This window comes from Amphibalanus amphitrite, unplaced genomic scaffold (genome assembly GCF_019059575.1).
Source record: "Amphibalanus amphitrite isolate SeventyFive unplaced genomic scaffold, NRLGWU_Aamphi_draft 000146F_arrow, whole genome shotgun sequence".
Taxonomy (NCBI): Eukaryota; Metazoa; Arthropoda; class Thecostraca; order Balanomorpha; family Balanidae; genus Amphibalanus; species Amphibalanus amphitrite.
This window is the reverse complement of record NW_024881641.1, coordinates 178,354-192,030: the sequence shown is the minus strand read 5'-3', so window position 1 is coordinate 192,030 and position 13,677 is coordinate 178,354. Positions and strand designations below refer to the sequence as shown.

Genomic DNA, 13,677 nt, shown 5'->3' with positions numbered 1-13,677 from the left:
GCCCTGGCGTGCTGTGCCTCCCTTCCCACCCCTCCCCCACCCTGAGGCCATATGCACCGTCCTCCCAGCCTGCCTTGAGTGCGCGCGACTGCAGTCGCCACCGGTGTTAGAGTTTTGTGCGCTACTGCAGTCTCTCGGTGCTAGTGTTGTGTGCCACTCCTATGGTGTTAGCGTTGTGTGCGCTACTGCAGTCTCCTATAGGGTGTTAGCGTTCTAGCGCTACTGTATGTCTTCCGCGAGCTAGTGTTGTGTGCGCTTGCAGTCTCGTGTAAGGTTAGTGCTGTGTGCGACACTGCACTCTCCTAAGATACTAGTGTAATGTGCGCTACTGCAGTCGCCTATAATGTGTTAGCGTTCTATGCGCTGTTTGCAGTGGCTTCTACGAGCTAGTGTTGTGTGCGCCATTGCAGTCTCGTGTGAGGTAAGCATGTCACTGGAGTCTTTTATGGTGCTATAGTGTTATGTGCGCTACTGCAGTCTCCTATATGATGTTCGAGTGCGAAGGGTTTACCCACGGTTTACCAGTCACCACTGCAGTCCCCAATGGTGTTAGCGCTTTATGCGCCACTGCAGTCTGCCATGACGCTTGTGTGCGTCCTTGCAGTCTCCGTGTTAGCGTTATGTGAGCTACTGCAGTCTCCTATGGTGTTAGCGTTGTGTCCGCTATACTGTAGTTTCCTATGGTGTTAGCGTTGTGTCCGGTAACTGCAGTTTCCTATGGGGCTAGCGTTCTGTTCGCCCCTGCAGTCTCCTATAGTGCTAGTGTTATATGCGTCATTGTTATATGCTTTATATAGCTTTATATAGTTATATGCTTTAACCAACAAAATCGTAACCATAAATAAAAAAAACATGACTTTACGCGTACGATAAGCGCAGATATGCATGCTGACATGTCTCCAGAGATTCCCTAGAAGCTTATTATCCCTCATGACTCGGTATTCACGATTGCCTTCCCGCGGCCGCGCTGACCGCGTCTCTGCAACAGTGCGGTATAGGTACCGTTTATCTATACGGGCGTCGTCCGCGGCTGGGCGGTCAGCGCGGCCTCCACGGCTCCCAGGCTGCAACGAGCCTCCATTACCGTCACGTAACGCCGCGTGACGCCACTGTGCCGTGCGCGGCGCCGGCGCAGGGCCGGGGGGCCGCTGGCCGACCCCACCGCGAGGCCACTCGGATGAGTCAACCGTCACACAGCCCACCACGGTGCTCGGGGGCTGATGCACTTTTGTGGCGCTGAAACGCTCGATCATGTTTAAAATATCTATGTATCATGACACATGACACTCATAAACAAAGACGACACTCATTACAACGATTGGGTATTATAGGTTGGTGGACAGTGACACATTTATGGCTCGAAGATGTGAACAATATTATGTTCGCGTGCTACCGTTCGATGGAAGATGACCGGGTTGTCACCGTCAGTGAGCGCCGCCCTGCACCGGCGTGGAACGTGGCTCGACAGTCCACAGATCTACCATGGTCTGCCGGCCATGGGTGTCAAATGGGAGAGCCAATGATTATGAACTTGTTTGTCGGGTTTACTCCTTCATGGACACTTAAACTGAGTTTTGACCTCCCTTTACCTGGGTGTCGCTGTTTACATGGATTTGAGTCAAATCTGGTGATGGTGACTCATCCATGTCCTGGAGTTGTGATACTAAAGAGGAAACTTCGATAAAACCCTGGTCGCCTTTTTCTTAACGTCTCGCAACAAAACAATTTTAAAAGATATGTAGTCTTTCACCGTTCGCAGCAACACTGTATTTACATGGACCCAAAGTCGTCACAGCACCGTTATCTTGAGCTCATGAGAAAAAGGTAGATGATCGCCTGCCAGGCTGTCATGAGCTTAGAAGTAGAACTTCCATGCTACTGCTGCTCTCCCTGCTTAGGTGAGACCTCCCTCTTATCACTGCCATGCACACTGGGGCTCTCCAACTCCCACTGACAAGTGTCCCCAGATGGTCGGAGGGGACCCTCTTACTCCCACCGACGACGGTCCGCGGCGCGATGGGCGGGGACCCTCCAGATCCCACCGACGACGGTCCGCGGCGCTGTAGACGGGGACCCTCCAGATCCCACCGACGACTGCCCCGGCGCTGTAGACGGGGACCCTCCAGATCCCACCGACGACGGTCCGCGGCGCGATGGGCGGGGATCCTCCCATCCAGTGACCACCGCTCCCAGCCGTTGCCGCGTGCCGTGGGAGCGCGCTGGCCTCCAGCATTGCCGGGGGCATCCCGTGGCGCGTGGCGCCGCGTGCCGGTCATCTGAGTGGCTGCCGTCGCTGAGAGTTGCCCAACGCTGCGGCGATATAACCGACTCGCCACTGTGGCCGGCCACAGTGCTGCGTGTGCAGGGCAGAACACAGAGCCGACAGAGCTGAGAGAGTCAGTGCACAGGGAAGCGCGACAGTCGCAGAGGCGCAGGAGAGATTCGTCACCGGGGATGAAACACTGAAAGGTGGGTCCCGCGTTCTGTGTAAACTTGGATACTTTTAATGTTTGTTAGAGTTCTATAATTTAGCGAAAAGTATCTACCTATCACTGTATCTAGGGTGCCTAATTTAATTTCAAATATGTAACAACTTATCCCTAGAAATCGCTAATAACACTATTGAAAAAGGTATTTTTTTTTTAATCAGACCACGTTCAGTCAAGTGGGTTCATTAAAGATTAACCCTCGTCGGCACAGGCCATTTTGCGTCCTTCGACGGCACAAGGGGGGATGCGACCCCCCCCCCTCGCGTTTGGCCCCTGATCGAGCTAGAGCTTCGCGGAAAAACGAGCGTGCTGCCCGTCACGAGAGGAAGCCGATGATATCCAATTTTAAGGTCCTAGGCCATCGGGTGACCTTCCAGGTCAGGTCAATGACCCGAAAATCCGGAAAATAGGGACCTGTTAGAAAGTCGTACCTAAAGTGTGACTGCAATGGTGTTTTCCGGGGTGCTGATCACGAATATCGTGTTAGTTTGGATCAGAGATGATGTTTTTAAGCATTTGGACCAGGTCGGGCAAGGTCAGGTCAACCGGTAGGGGTCGTGACGGGTATTCGTAATACGTGTCAACCGCCTCTGACAGCTTCGTAACATGTTACGAATGCACCAAAACTACTTCGTAAATGTTCAAATGGTTGCTAAATTCGAAACCAGCTCCAAAAACTAGCCTAGAAACATGTAAAATTCGAAATAGTGAACCGAGGTCACCAAAGGTCAATGACCTGACCTGACCTTCAGGTGACCTTGACACCCACCCTAATGCATGGGAGCAACATCAAATCACATGTTTGAACGTTTGAAACCACGAAAAGCTTGCAAACGCGCGGCTAATGCGAGCCGACATACGCCGAATCGCGATTCCGGCCAAACATGGTCTCGGAAAGTAGGTCACAGGTCAAAGGTAATTTGGGTCAGGGTCATGCAATTTTCAGGGTAGGTGTAAAATTGATCATTGCGAGGGTACTAAAAGTTTCGTCGCGATCAGCCGCTGTTTACGCGAGTTATTCGCGAAAAACCTTAGGGGGTTGCATCAGCCCCCCGCCCTGTGCCGACGAGGGTTAAAATAAAGGCACGCATTTTTAGATAGTACCTACTTATCAGATGCAATAATGGACGGCAATAACATCGATGGGATACGGTAAACTCAGGTTTTTTATTTTCCCGACAATGCATTAATGGCCATTAATGGTCATTAATGGCCAAGAGCCAAACGATGGGACACAGCTGACGTCACGCCAGCCTTACCCCCAATTTGCTTATACTTTGCTTGTGTGACGCTGTCAGGACCACGGCATTTGGAAGAGTTTAAAACAGAACAAATAACCCATCTGAGGTCCTGGCATTTAACCCGCGCCCCGTAGGGCTACCGGCGGACCCTACCACCCGTAGGGGGGGCCGTTTCGGCCCCCCCCCTAAGATCTCGGAAAGTTACCGGCCGATTTTCAAAATTCAAACAGCGTTCGATAGCCCCACCCGGGAACTACCTTGTGACCAAATTTCATTGACCTAGGTCAAACCGATGACGTCACAGGTCAGGTCAAAGGTCAGATTTTCACCGTTCACAGGCAATTCAAGAAATGTGCTGTGAAAGCGAGTAAATTGGTAATTTATTGAAAACCATCGATGGTACATTGTTCGTCAAACACATACCTTGCTATCTGAGGTCACTGATACCAGGTCAGGTCACAGCGAGGTCAGGTCACCGGGGGTCACAATATGAATGTGTCGTGTGATACATGTTTTATGGTCCATTTTACATGACAAATGCGATTATGTGGGTTAGGCAGCCTTTGGGGCCAGCCTAGATCACGTTTTTGTGAAGGTCAGGTCAAGGTCAGGTCAAATTAGGTCAAATTTCAAAGTTGATATTTTTGCATAAAATGGGTATCGATTCGATGCAGCTCGTCACGGGGAGTCTAATGGTGGTCTTCGTTTTGCTCTACGAGTTCTAGAATTGCCAAAAATTCAGTTTGAAAATTTGACGTCATCATTTTTGAACAGTTTTTTCGCTAAAACTTGGCCAAAAAACGAGGTATCGATCTGAAATTTGGTATGTAGATAGAAGACGGTAGGCACTATCACATATATTCCGGTTTTTTCGAAATTCAAAAAACTTTTTGGATTTTTTGGTGAATATATCCAAAAAAATGCTTTTTTGATTTTTGGGGGTCAAAACTCAAAAATTTCAAAAATTCGAGATAGCAGTTTTGTAGCCCTGTCAATTCTACACCTTTTATGTTTTGATCATTTTTCTGTATCTTCAAAGCTGTAGTCCTGACAGGTCTTCTCGCGAAGGTCTTTTTTCGGTCGAAAATGACAGAACATGACGTCACTCTGACGTCATTTGTGGCCAACCTATCATAGCCTCTGGAAAAATTTTTGGTCACAATGTGTAAAATTGATGCCCGGAGGGAGGGGTCCTGAAAGTTTGGTGGTGATATCTCCAGCCGTTTAGGAGATATCGACCGAAAAGGACAGGGGGGCCGTTTCGGCCCCCCCCCCCCCTACGGGGCGCGGGTTAATTTTCTCTTACAGTGTAGTTTTATACGAATGCATGAATACGTGATATTTTAGTGTTCCCGATTTTTTTTTTTGCTTTTTGCGGCATCTTTTTGTTATGAATCGCTAAGTCTTCTGAATCGTTCACAGAACGATAATGAATGCACCGATATTGGCGCGCCTGTCGATGCGCCGCAGCGTGGTTCCAGTCCTGTTGGTGGCGTCTCTGAGCCTGCTGCGCGCAGACGCCACGCTCCTGGTGGACTCTAACAGCCCCAGTGACGCTACCGGAGACGGACGGCCGACGGCGACATCCGGCCTACCGTTCAATCCCGTCGGACCGGCGCCGAGCACCCTCCAGTCCCAACGGCAATCCAACCGGCGGCCCATCCGCCGGGCAGACATCTCGCTGACTCTGGGCGGCCGGCTGCTGCTCAACGGTCAGCCCAGCTCGGAGGGAGGCGGTCCGACGCAGGCTCCAGCGCCGGGGGATCAGCTGGAGACGCCGCAGTCGGTCGTCGCAGCGGAGAGCGGACCCAGCCGGCGGCGGAGCCCGCTGGCGGCTGGACAGCGGTCCCGCCGGCTGCCGCCAGAGTTCCTAGCCTTCCCCATCTACCGGAGCAATGAAATAAACGGCAGGAAAGCTGCAGAGGGCATTGGTGGTGACGGGGACGATAACGGTGACGATGGGCGCGGACGCGGCGGGAGACAGCCCGCCCTCGAGTCTCCCCTCGCCGTGGTCACCACCACCACCAATCCCAGCAGGCCGACCGCTCCGCCGACACCAAAGGAGACCACCACGTCCGCTCCGGTGGAGGCCCTGCTGCCCACCCCGCCGGCGTTCGACTGCGACTCTCCGGGCGGCCCTCCGGCGTCGCTGGCGACCCGGTGCCGGGCGCTGCGCCAGCTGCGGCGGCGCACGCTGCAGCACCGGCGGCGCGCGGCGCAGCTGCTGGCCCAGCAGCAGCTGCAGCGCATCATCGACCTGCACCTGGCCGACGTGTCCGACTCCCTGACCGTGCGCGCGCTCCGGCCCGAGTCTGTGGAGCTGAAGAGGAAGGAGCCGCCGCCGAGCCGGGAGACGACCACAGAGAGCGCCGACGAGCTGCCGTTCGCTGAGCGGCTACTGGAGGAGACGTCGCTTCTGAGGGCGAGAGCCGTGCCCCAGCCGATCCCGGCACCGCACACGGCGACTGTTTCTCCGGCGCAGCGGAACAGGAGACGGAAGACGACCCTGCCCGCCTCCACCCGCACACCGCCCCCGGAGCAGCCGGACTGGGCGCTGGTGAGGGCTTCGGCAGCGGGAGACCGCCGGAACGCAGTCGGCACGGAGACAGCGTTAGCGAACAGCGGCAGCGGCCAGCTGGAGACAGCGGTGGCCGAAAGGCCGCATCTAGAGACCGGCACGTCTCACAGAGAGATCAACAAGCTACACAGAGACACCGACAAACAGCATAAAGGCTCTGAAAAGCCACACTCGGAGGCCTACAGACACTTCGCAGAGATAGAAAAGCGACACAGGGAAACTGAAACGACTACAAGAGAAACCGACAAGCCCAACACAGAAACTGACAAATCACTCGTTAAAGCCCTTATATCTCATTTGAAGACCGAAAAACTGCACAAACAATTCGGAAAACCACACAAACATGTTGACACACTGGACATTAATACCACAAACTACCAAGCAACGACAGGCAACCGGTATGGAGGCAATAATCCTGCTAAACAGCAGGACATATATCATACAGATACAAACACTGTTCTATCAGGGGCGGTCACACCTCACAAGGCGACGGTTGCGCCTCACGGACGGACGGACGGGACGGAGAGTGAGCGGCGGTGGAGGACGTACAGCTCCGTCAGCCCCAACAGCATCCGGACGGCGCCCGACAAACCGGAGGAACATGTCGCCGCGGTCATTAGTCCAGTCCCCACAGCTCCAGGTACGATAGGGAGGGTCGCATACTCGATAACTACGAGTAGAGGCGAAATGCTTACTTTAATGCGTATATTATTGCGTTGTCACATCCCGTAAACTCGTATCATTGTATTTTCCGACTAATACGCATGCCGTCGACGGCTGACTGTCATGAACCTTCGCCGCGTTTCGCAGGCTCGCTGTTCACCACGACCATAGTGCCGGAGGGCGGTATGCCCATCACCCAGAAGGGCGTCATCCCGGGATTGCTGGACATTCCGGCGCGGGTGTACTTCAGCTGCCGCCACCGGGCGCCGGGATTCTACGGAAACTCGCAGACCGGCTGCCAGGTGAGACTGACGTGATACAGATTAGACGGTCCGCGATATAGCAGACAGCTAAAACGGTGAGATAGACATAAGGCAGCCTCTTGCCGTCAGTCGAAACGGGAGTTACTATGGGTGAGACTACATACAGAGAAGGATAGATAAATAAGTGACCGATGGCTCTCGGGAGGCGAGCCTCCTGGTAATCTGATTGTAGAGTAGTCAGTCTGATAGATTTATGAGAGGCACTAACGTATGGGCTTACCTACAAACATGAGAAAGAAGCATTACCCCTCCCCAGTTACTCGATATTACCCAGTAGATCACTGTTTTTGCCAATTATTGCATTTTATTTTGTGCATTGGAAACACACAACTGCAGTTATGCTTTTCTAAAACATAGAAGCTTAAAACTCCATTATTTGGAGAAGCGAAAAAGGCACGAACGATAAAACGCATTAAACAAAATACTGGATCAGACACGGCATTCCTTGTAGATACTTGTCCCTGGCCTAAGCCGGTAACATTTAAATTGTTGCCCATGCCCCTGGGATTCAGCGGGCGGCCTCTGCCACCTCCCAGCACAGTGACCAATGTGACGTCACTGTCCGTGACGGCTGTGATTGGTCGCGTCACGCCGGCATGGGCCGTGTGCCGCGCCGGCCGCTGCCAGTTGCGATACGTCGCACATTGGACGAAGTGGATTGCGAGACAGCCCAGCCCCGGAGAGTTCCCAGACGGTCCAGCGCCGCCGGCCATCGGCCCCAGCTGCCCCAGTAGGCCGAATCAGAGCTGGCTCATGGAGCCGTTTCAAAATCACATCACACAGGTGTGCTCCAGTGAGAGACGCTTGTCATGCAAGATAACGACCTCGAGGCCGTTTGAAACTCACGTCCAGCTCAGTCGTAAATTAATCATTGGCCTTCAAATGTGAAGTTTGGCATTAGGATGGTGGAGTATGACATTTCTTACAGCCATTCTTAGACGACTTTGAAGAACATTCCAGTGTTTTGTTTTAGTGTAATACCTTCATAACCTAACTGCTTGTCATTAGTCTTTCTTCTTTTCCCAGTAATTGATCTCAAATGATACAGCTTGAATCAAAGGTCAGGTAATGAAGATTCTGTTGGGATCGTAACGGTTCTGACTCCTGACCCATACCTATAAAATTCCGAAATTCTTTTAGCCCTCTATGGCATCTTAGACCGGTGTGAGGTTCTCTCATATTAGCTAGTGGCCCTAGGAGACTAACGTAAGCATTCCGAGACAACCATATTACCGCACATGGGCAGAGGGTCCATTCACATTTATGTATTTGATTGAGGCCCTATCAGGTAAGGTAATTTGGGCCCACCTGTGGGAGCCTTCAATGCTTTGTGTGGAGATACGGAGCTACTGGTACAGCGTATGACTGCCAGAGGTCGCGCTGGCACTATAGGCATGCGCTACCGCCGCTGCCGAGCCGTGGTGCCACCTGTGCTCACTGCAGAACTCATAGAGAGCTTAGTGCCACCTGTCGACGATAAACGGAACAATCACAGAATGAACAGTGAACACCATTGCTTGCCGATCTGGCTTCACAGCTGTATTGTTTCCTTCTGTGTTTTGTGGTGCGCATCACTGCGGACTAAATCATTCGAAACCGTGCCTTGTGCACTGCTGTTACCTATTTATTGGTATGATTGCGTTATGATCTGTTGCAGTCTCCTTTCATCGATGGGTATGCGCTGTTGCAGTCTCCGCCTCCACCTCTCGGTGTTACCGTGCTGTGCACTGTTGCAGTCTCTACTTCACGGTGTTACTGTAGTGTGCACAGTTGCAGTCTCTACTTATCAGTGTTACCGTGTTGTGCACTGTTGCAGTCTCTACTTGACGGTGTTTCCGTAGTGTGCACAGTTGCAGTCTCTACTTATTGGTGCTACTGTAGTGTGCACAGTTGCAGTCTCTACCTATCGGTGTTACTGTAGTGTGCACAGTTCGTCGTTTCTTATCAGTGTTACCGTGCTGTGCACTGTTGCAGTCTCTACTTATCGGTGTTACCGTGTTGTGCACTGTTGCAGCCTCTACTTATCAGTGGTACCGTGTTGTGCACTGTTGCAGTCTCTACTTATCAGTGTTACCGTGTTGTGCACTGTTGCAGTCTCTACTTAACGGTGTTTCCGTAGTATGCACAGTTGCAGTCTCTACTTCACGGTGTTACTGCAGTGTGCACAGTTGCAGTCTCTACTTATTTGGTGCTACTGTAGTGTGCACAGTTGCAGTCTCTACCTATCGGTGTTACTGTAGTGTGCACAGTTCGTCTTTTCTTATCAGTGTTACCGTGCTGTGCACTGTTGCAGTCTCTACTTATCGGTGTTACCGTGTTGTGCACTGTTGCAGCCTCTACTTATCAGTGGTACCGTGTTGTGCACTGTTGCAGTCTCTACTTATCAGTGTTACCGTGTTGTGCACTGTTGCAGTCTCTACTTAACGATGTTTCCGTAGTGTGCACAGTTGCAGTCTCTACTTCACGGTGTTACTGTAGTGTGCACAGTTGCAGTCTCTACTTGACGGTGTTTCCGTAGTGTGCACAGTTGCAGTCTCTACTTCACGGTGTTACTGTAGTGTGCACAGTTGCAGTCTCTACTTATCAGTGCTACCGTGTTGTGCACTGTTGTAGTCTCAATTTATCGGTGTTACAGTAGTGTGCACAGTTGCAGTCCCCATCTGTACGTGATAGTGTTCAGTATATAGTTGCAGTCTCCGCCCGTATGTGTTATTGTGATGTGCACAGTTGTCGTCTCTGCCAGTAAATGATAGTGTACTTTGCACTGTTGCAGTCTCCATCTGTATGTGATAGTGAAGTGTGCACTGCTGCAGTCTATCATTGTCACTGCGTAGATACTGTTGTAGTCTCCATTTCTCGGTGTTACTGTGTTGTGCAGTGTTGCAGTCTCTACTTATCCGGTGTTCCTGTGTTAGGTACTGTTGCAGTCTACTCCCGGTGTTACTGTGATTGCAGTAACTGTTCCAATACACTGTTGTATTCTCCACCTCTCGTTGTTACCGTATTGTGCACGGCTGCAGTTTCCACCTGTATGTGTTATTGTGGCGTGCACAGTTGCAGTCCCCGCCTATATGTGCTATTATCGTGTGCACAGTTGCAGTCCCCTCCTGTATATGCTATTGCGGTGTACACTGTTGCAGTCTCTGCCTGTGTACATGATACCTAACTAGTGTACCGTGCACTGTAGTGCAGTCTCTGCCTATATGTAATGGTGCAGTGTGCACTGTTGCAGTCTCCACCTGTGTAATTATAGTGTATTGTGCACTGTAGCACTCGCCGCTTGAATGAGCTAGTGCAGTGTGCACAGTTGTAGTCTCCGCCTATTTGTGCTAGCGTACTGTGCACTGCTGCAGTCTCTGCCTGTGTGTGATGGTGAAGTGTGCACTGTTGCAGTCTCCGCCATTTTGTGATGGTGTGGTGTGCACCAAGGCCCTAAAACATAGTGTGCACTGTTGCGGTCTCCGCCTTTTCGTGATGGTGTACTATGCATTGCTGAGTCTCTGACTCTCAGCGATATTCTTGCCACAACATATTGTCTAATTCCATTGCTGCACTCTCCACACATTAGAGCTTATTTCTCACTGTCATAACGAATTACTGTCATCAATTTCCGTGCACTGAGATGTCACTGACGATTAGCTGGTGACGTGCTTGGTGGTGGGTGGGGCAGCTGACCTTCGGAGCGGGTGCCGGCTCGTCCCAGCATCCTTTCCCTGCGGACCGGCGCGGCCGGCCGGCTGACCGGTCCGGTTCGGTACGGGGCCGCGGGAGAGGGAGGGGGTGAACAGGGCTGGTGTCGTCACTGCACCACTGCCAGGCGCGGATACAAGGGGGGGGCCATGGGGGCCATGGCCCCCCCTTGGCCTATTTTTTTTCAAAAATAAAATAAAAAGTTAAAAAGTTAAAAAGCTGAAAAGGGGGCCTCCTGAAAATAAAGTGGCCGAAATCCGATGAGTTTTTTTAACCTACCCACTTAGTTAGTTCTTAGAAGACTAGCTGAGAAGACTTCTTTGTTAGAAGATTGGTAAAGCTTTTCATAACTTGGAGGTCTCTTATACTCACAGAGATGACCTGCACTTTTACAGGGCCTCCTAACCTGCACAGAGGGCCTCCAAGCCTGCACAGATGTTGAGATGTTGCCTGAACAGCTAGATAAGCTCAATAGACGCAGTTTTTTTTGGGGGGGGGGCCAACAAGTGGGAAGATGGGGCCTCCAACAGGTGGGATTATGGGGGGGCCTCCTGGTTTCTAATGGCCCCTCCCTTGGAGATTTTCTGGATCCGCCCCTGACCACTGCACTGGTGACCGACCCCGGCACGGCCGCGCGTCCCGGACGGCACTGCCGCAGACCGCCGGACAAACCCCGGTAATAGGCAGTCTCCGCAGCTCATAACTACTGTAAATAAGGAGACGAAGTATGCTGCTTCTCACCATCCACCCTTACCGCACCGCAGGACTTCTCAGAATAATGAGATGGCGACACTCCTGCATGCCGCAAGGCCAGGCATCAGCCTCCCCGCCTGCGATGTTCTTTTCCCAGCGTCGATGTTCTTCCCAGACGTTGCATCACATTAGCTTCTAGGCATCGTTATTTCTGATAATGCTCGTGATTCCACGAGTTTAATCTCTTGACTCCTCATAAACACAGAACCGCTGAGCGCTTGCCGCAGCTTCAGTGATGTCATGTTTGTTGTAAAGATAAGCATAATGGACAGGGGCAAAAATCCTAATGATGAGTCAAAGGGCAACTGTTACTTGTTTCGAAAATAATTTCCCTTACGCGTCAGCTCTTTTCATTGTTGCGCACTTTCAGTCGCTATAGGTACTGACAATGAAAGCAGCTGTTTCAACATCCATTCAAATCGTGACACAGCGGCAGGCGCCGCCAATATCCGAGACCGGTGAGAGGTTGTCCTGTGAGTCTGACCTGACCGTCCGGCTGTGCTCGGCAGGTGTACCACCAGTGTACGCCGGATGGAAAGAAGTACGACTACCTCTGCGGCGTGGGCACGGCGTTCAACGCGAAAACAAACACCTGCGACCACTGGTACAACACATCGTGCGAGAGATACTGATGGAAGCCCGCAGTGACCATCAGAGTACCGTAAACAGTGTTAGTGAACGACAACACGGCTCGCAAGCGCTTCCAGTGTTCACAGTGTCAGTAGTCCACTGTGTTCAGTCCAATGTAACTGTTGTCCAGTTAATGACCATTGTTCCGAGCGTCGATGTTTTAGCTCCATGTTGTATCGTAAGTGCAGTGTCTGTGATAAATGTTTTAAACGTTTAGCGGTTATGCTCGTGTACGCCGGCGTATATATTCGTGCATGAGTACATGTTTCAATGAGACGTATGTCCGCTATAAGTTCATACTCACACCACTAGTTAAATGTAGCCTTAACCCGCTGTTCTCCATTGGAAGAGTTCTTGATTTAAACTAGCCATGCCAGTTTTATACAATAATTCTGAACAAAATAGCTATAATTGTTGATAGTGTTGACAGTTAGAGTCGACACTTTTTTGGTATTCATGAAATCATCTTCAATTCATGTACACTGTACAGTGCAGCTCACGAATTGATACCAGTGCTTGCAAGGAGAAGGGCGATGCGCACATTTGAGTAGGTGTGTGCTGTATATAATATGAGTGTAATAATTATTGTATTTGCAGGTATCGTATTATGAGCGCCGTGAATCTTCGAGTATTGTTTTGTCATTGTCATTGTGGTCTATAGGATATGTGACTAGAGTGCATGATAATCACTCGAGCCTGCTCCGCTAATGCATGGGTTGGTACTGCTTCATTGCTCCCATACAGTATAGGCAGCAGTGGGGAGAAGTGTTCAGGAGGAAATTGGCGCTCCTTGGCGTGAAGTGTTCACCACTCACCTGTGCGGTGTATGACAAGTCATTTGAAATAAACAGAGTCTTTCGTCAATTGTTATTGCCTAGGTTAAAACGGAGATAGTGGTTTTCCTAGGGCTTCGTACCCTATAATGCGAGGTAAAAAGCTCATCAGATGGCTCTCTGTTGTGCCCAAATGTTCATTAATCATTGGTAATAATCTTTAGACTGACATCAATGCTATGTGAAAAGGAAACGGAATATTTTTCAGCATGAAAAACAAGTCATTTTCGTACTAAAATGTAGACCATGCATACTGCATAGTCAGATCTGATGGATTAATGAAAAAAATAGTTATGTGGAAGTGATTGAATGCCCTAAGCATAGTTTGTCGTGTAGGTATCGGCGTTTCTGCCGCGACTCGGAGCTGCGTAAATTGTCAAATTCACCCAAATATCCCCACTCATTGCACATACAGTACGGGGACCCGCAGTTGCTTCTGTACACGAACCCCAACTCTAGCCGTCTATCCTGTCCAGT

The 13,677-nt window shown here is 51.0% G+C and overlaps 1 protein-coding gene across 1 annotated transcript; it reads left to right on the top strand.

The window, feature by feature from the left end:
• Positions 1 to 2,347: 2,347 nt before the first annotated feature.
• On the top strand, positions 2,348 to 13,231 carry LOC122382789. Its single transcript, XM_043368589.1, has 4 exons — positions 2,348 to 2,469; positions 5,153 to 6,948; positions 7,119 to 7,273; positions 12,247 to 13,231. The coding sequence occupies exons 2-4, from the start codon at positions 5,160 to 5,162 to the stop codon at positions 12,367 to 12,369; spliced, it is 2,067 nt and encodes a 688-aa protein (XP_043224524.1). The 5' UTR covers positions 2,348 to 2,469; positions 5,153 to 5,159; the 3' UTR covers positions 12,370 to 13,231.
• Positions 13,232 to 13,677: the final 446 nt, after the last annotated feature.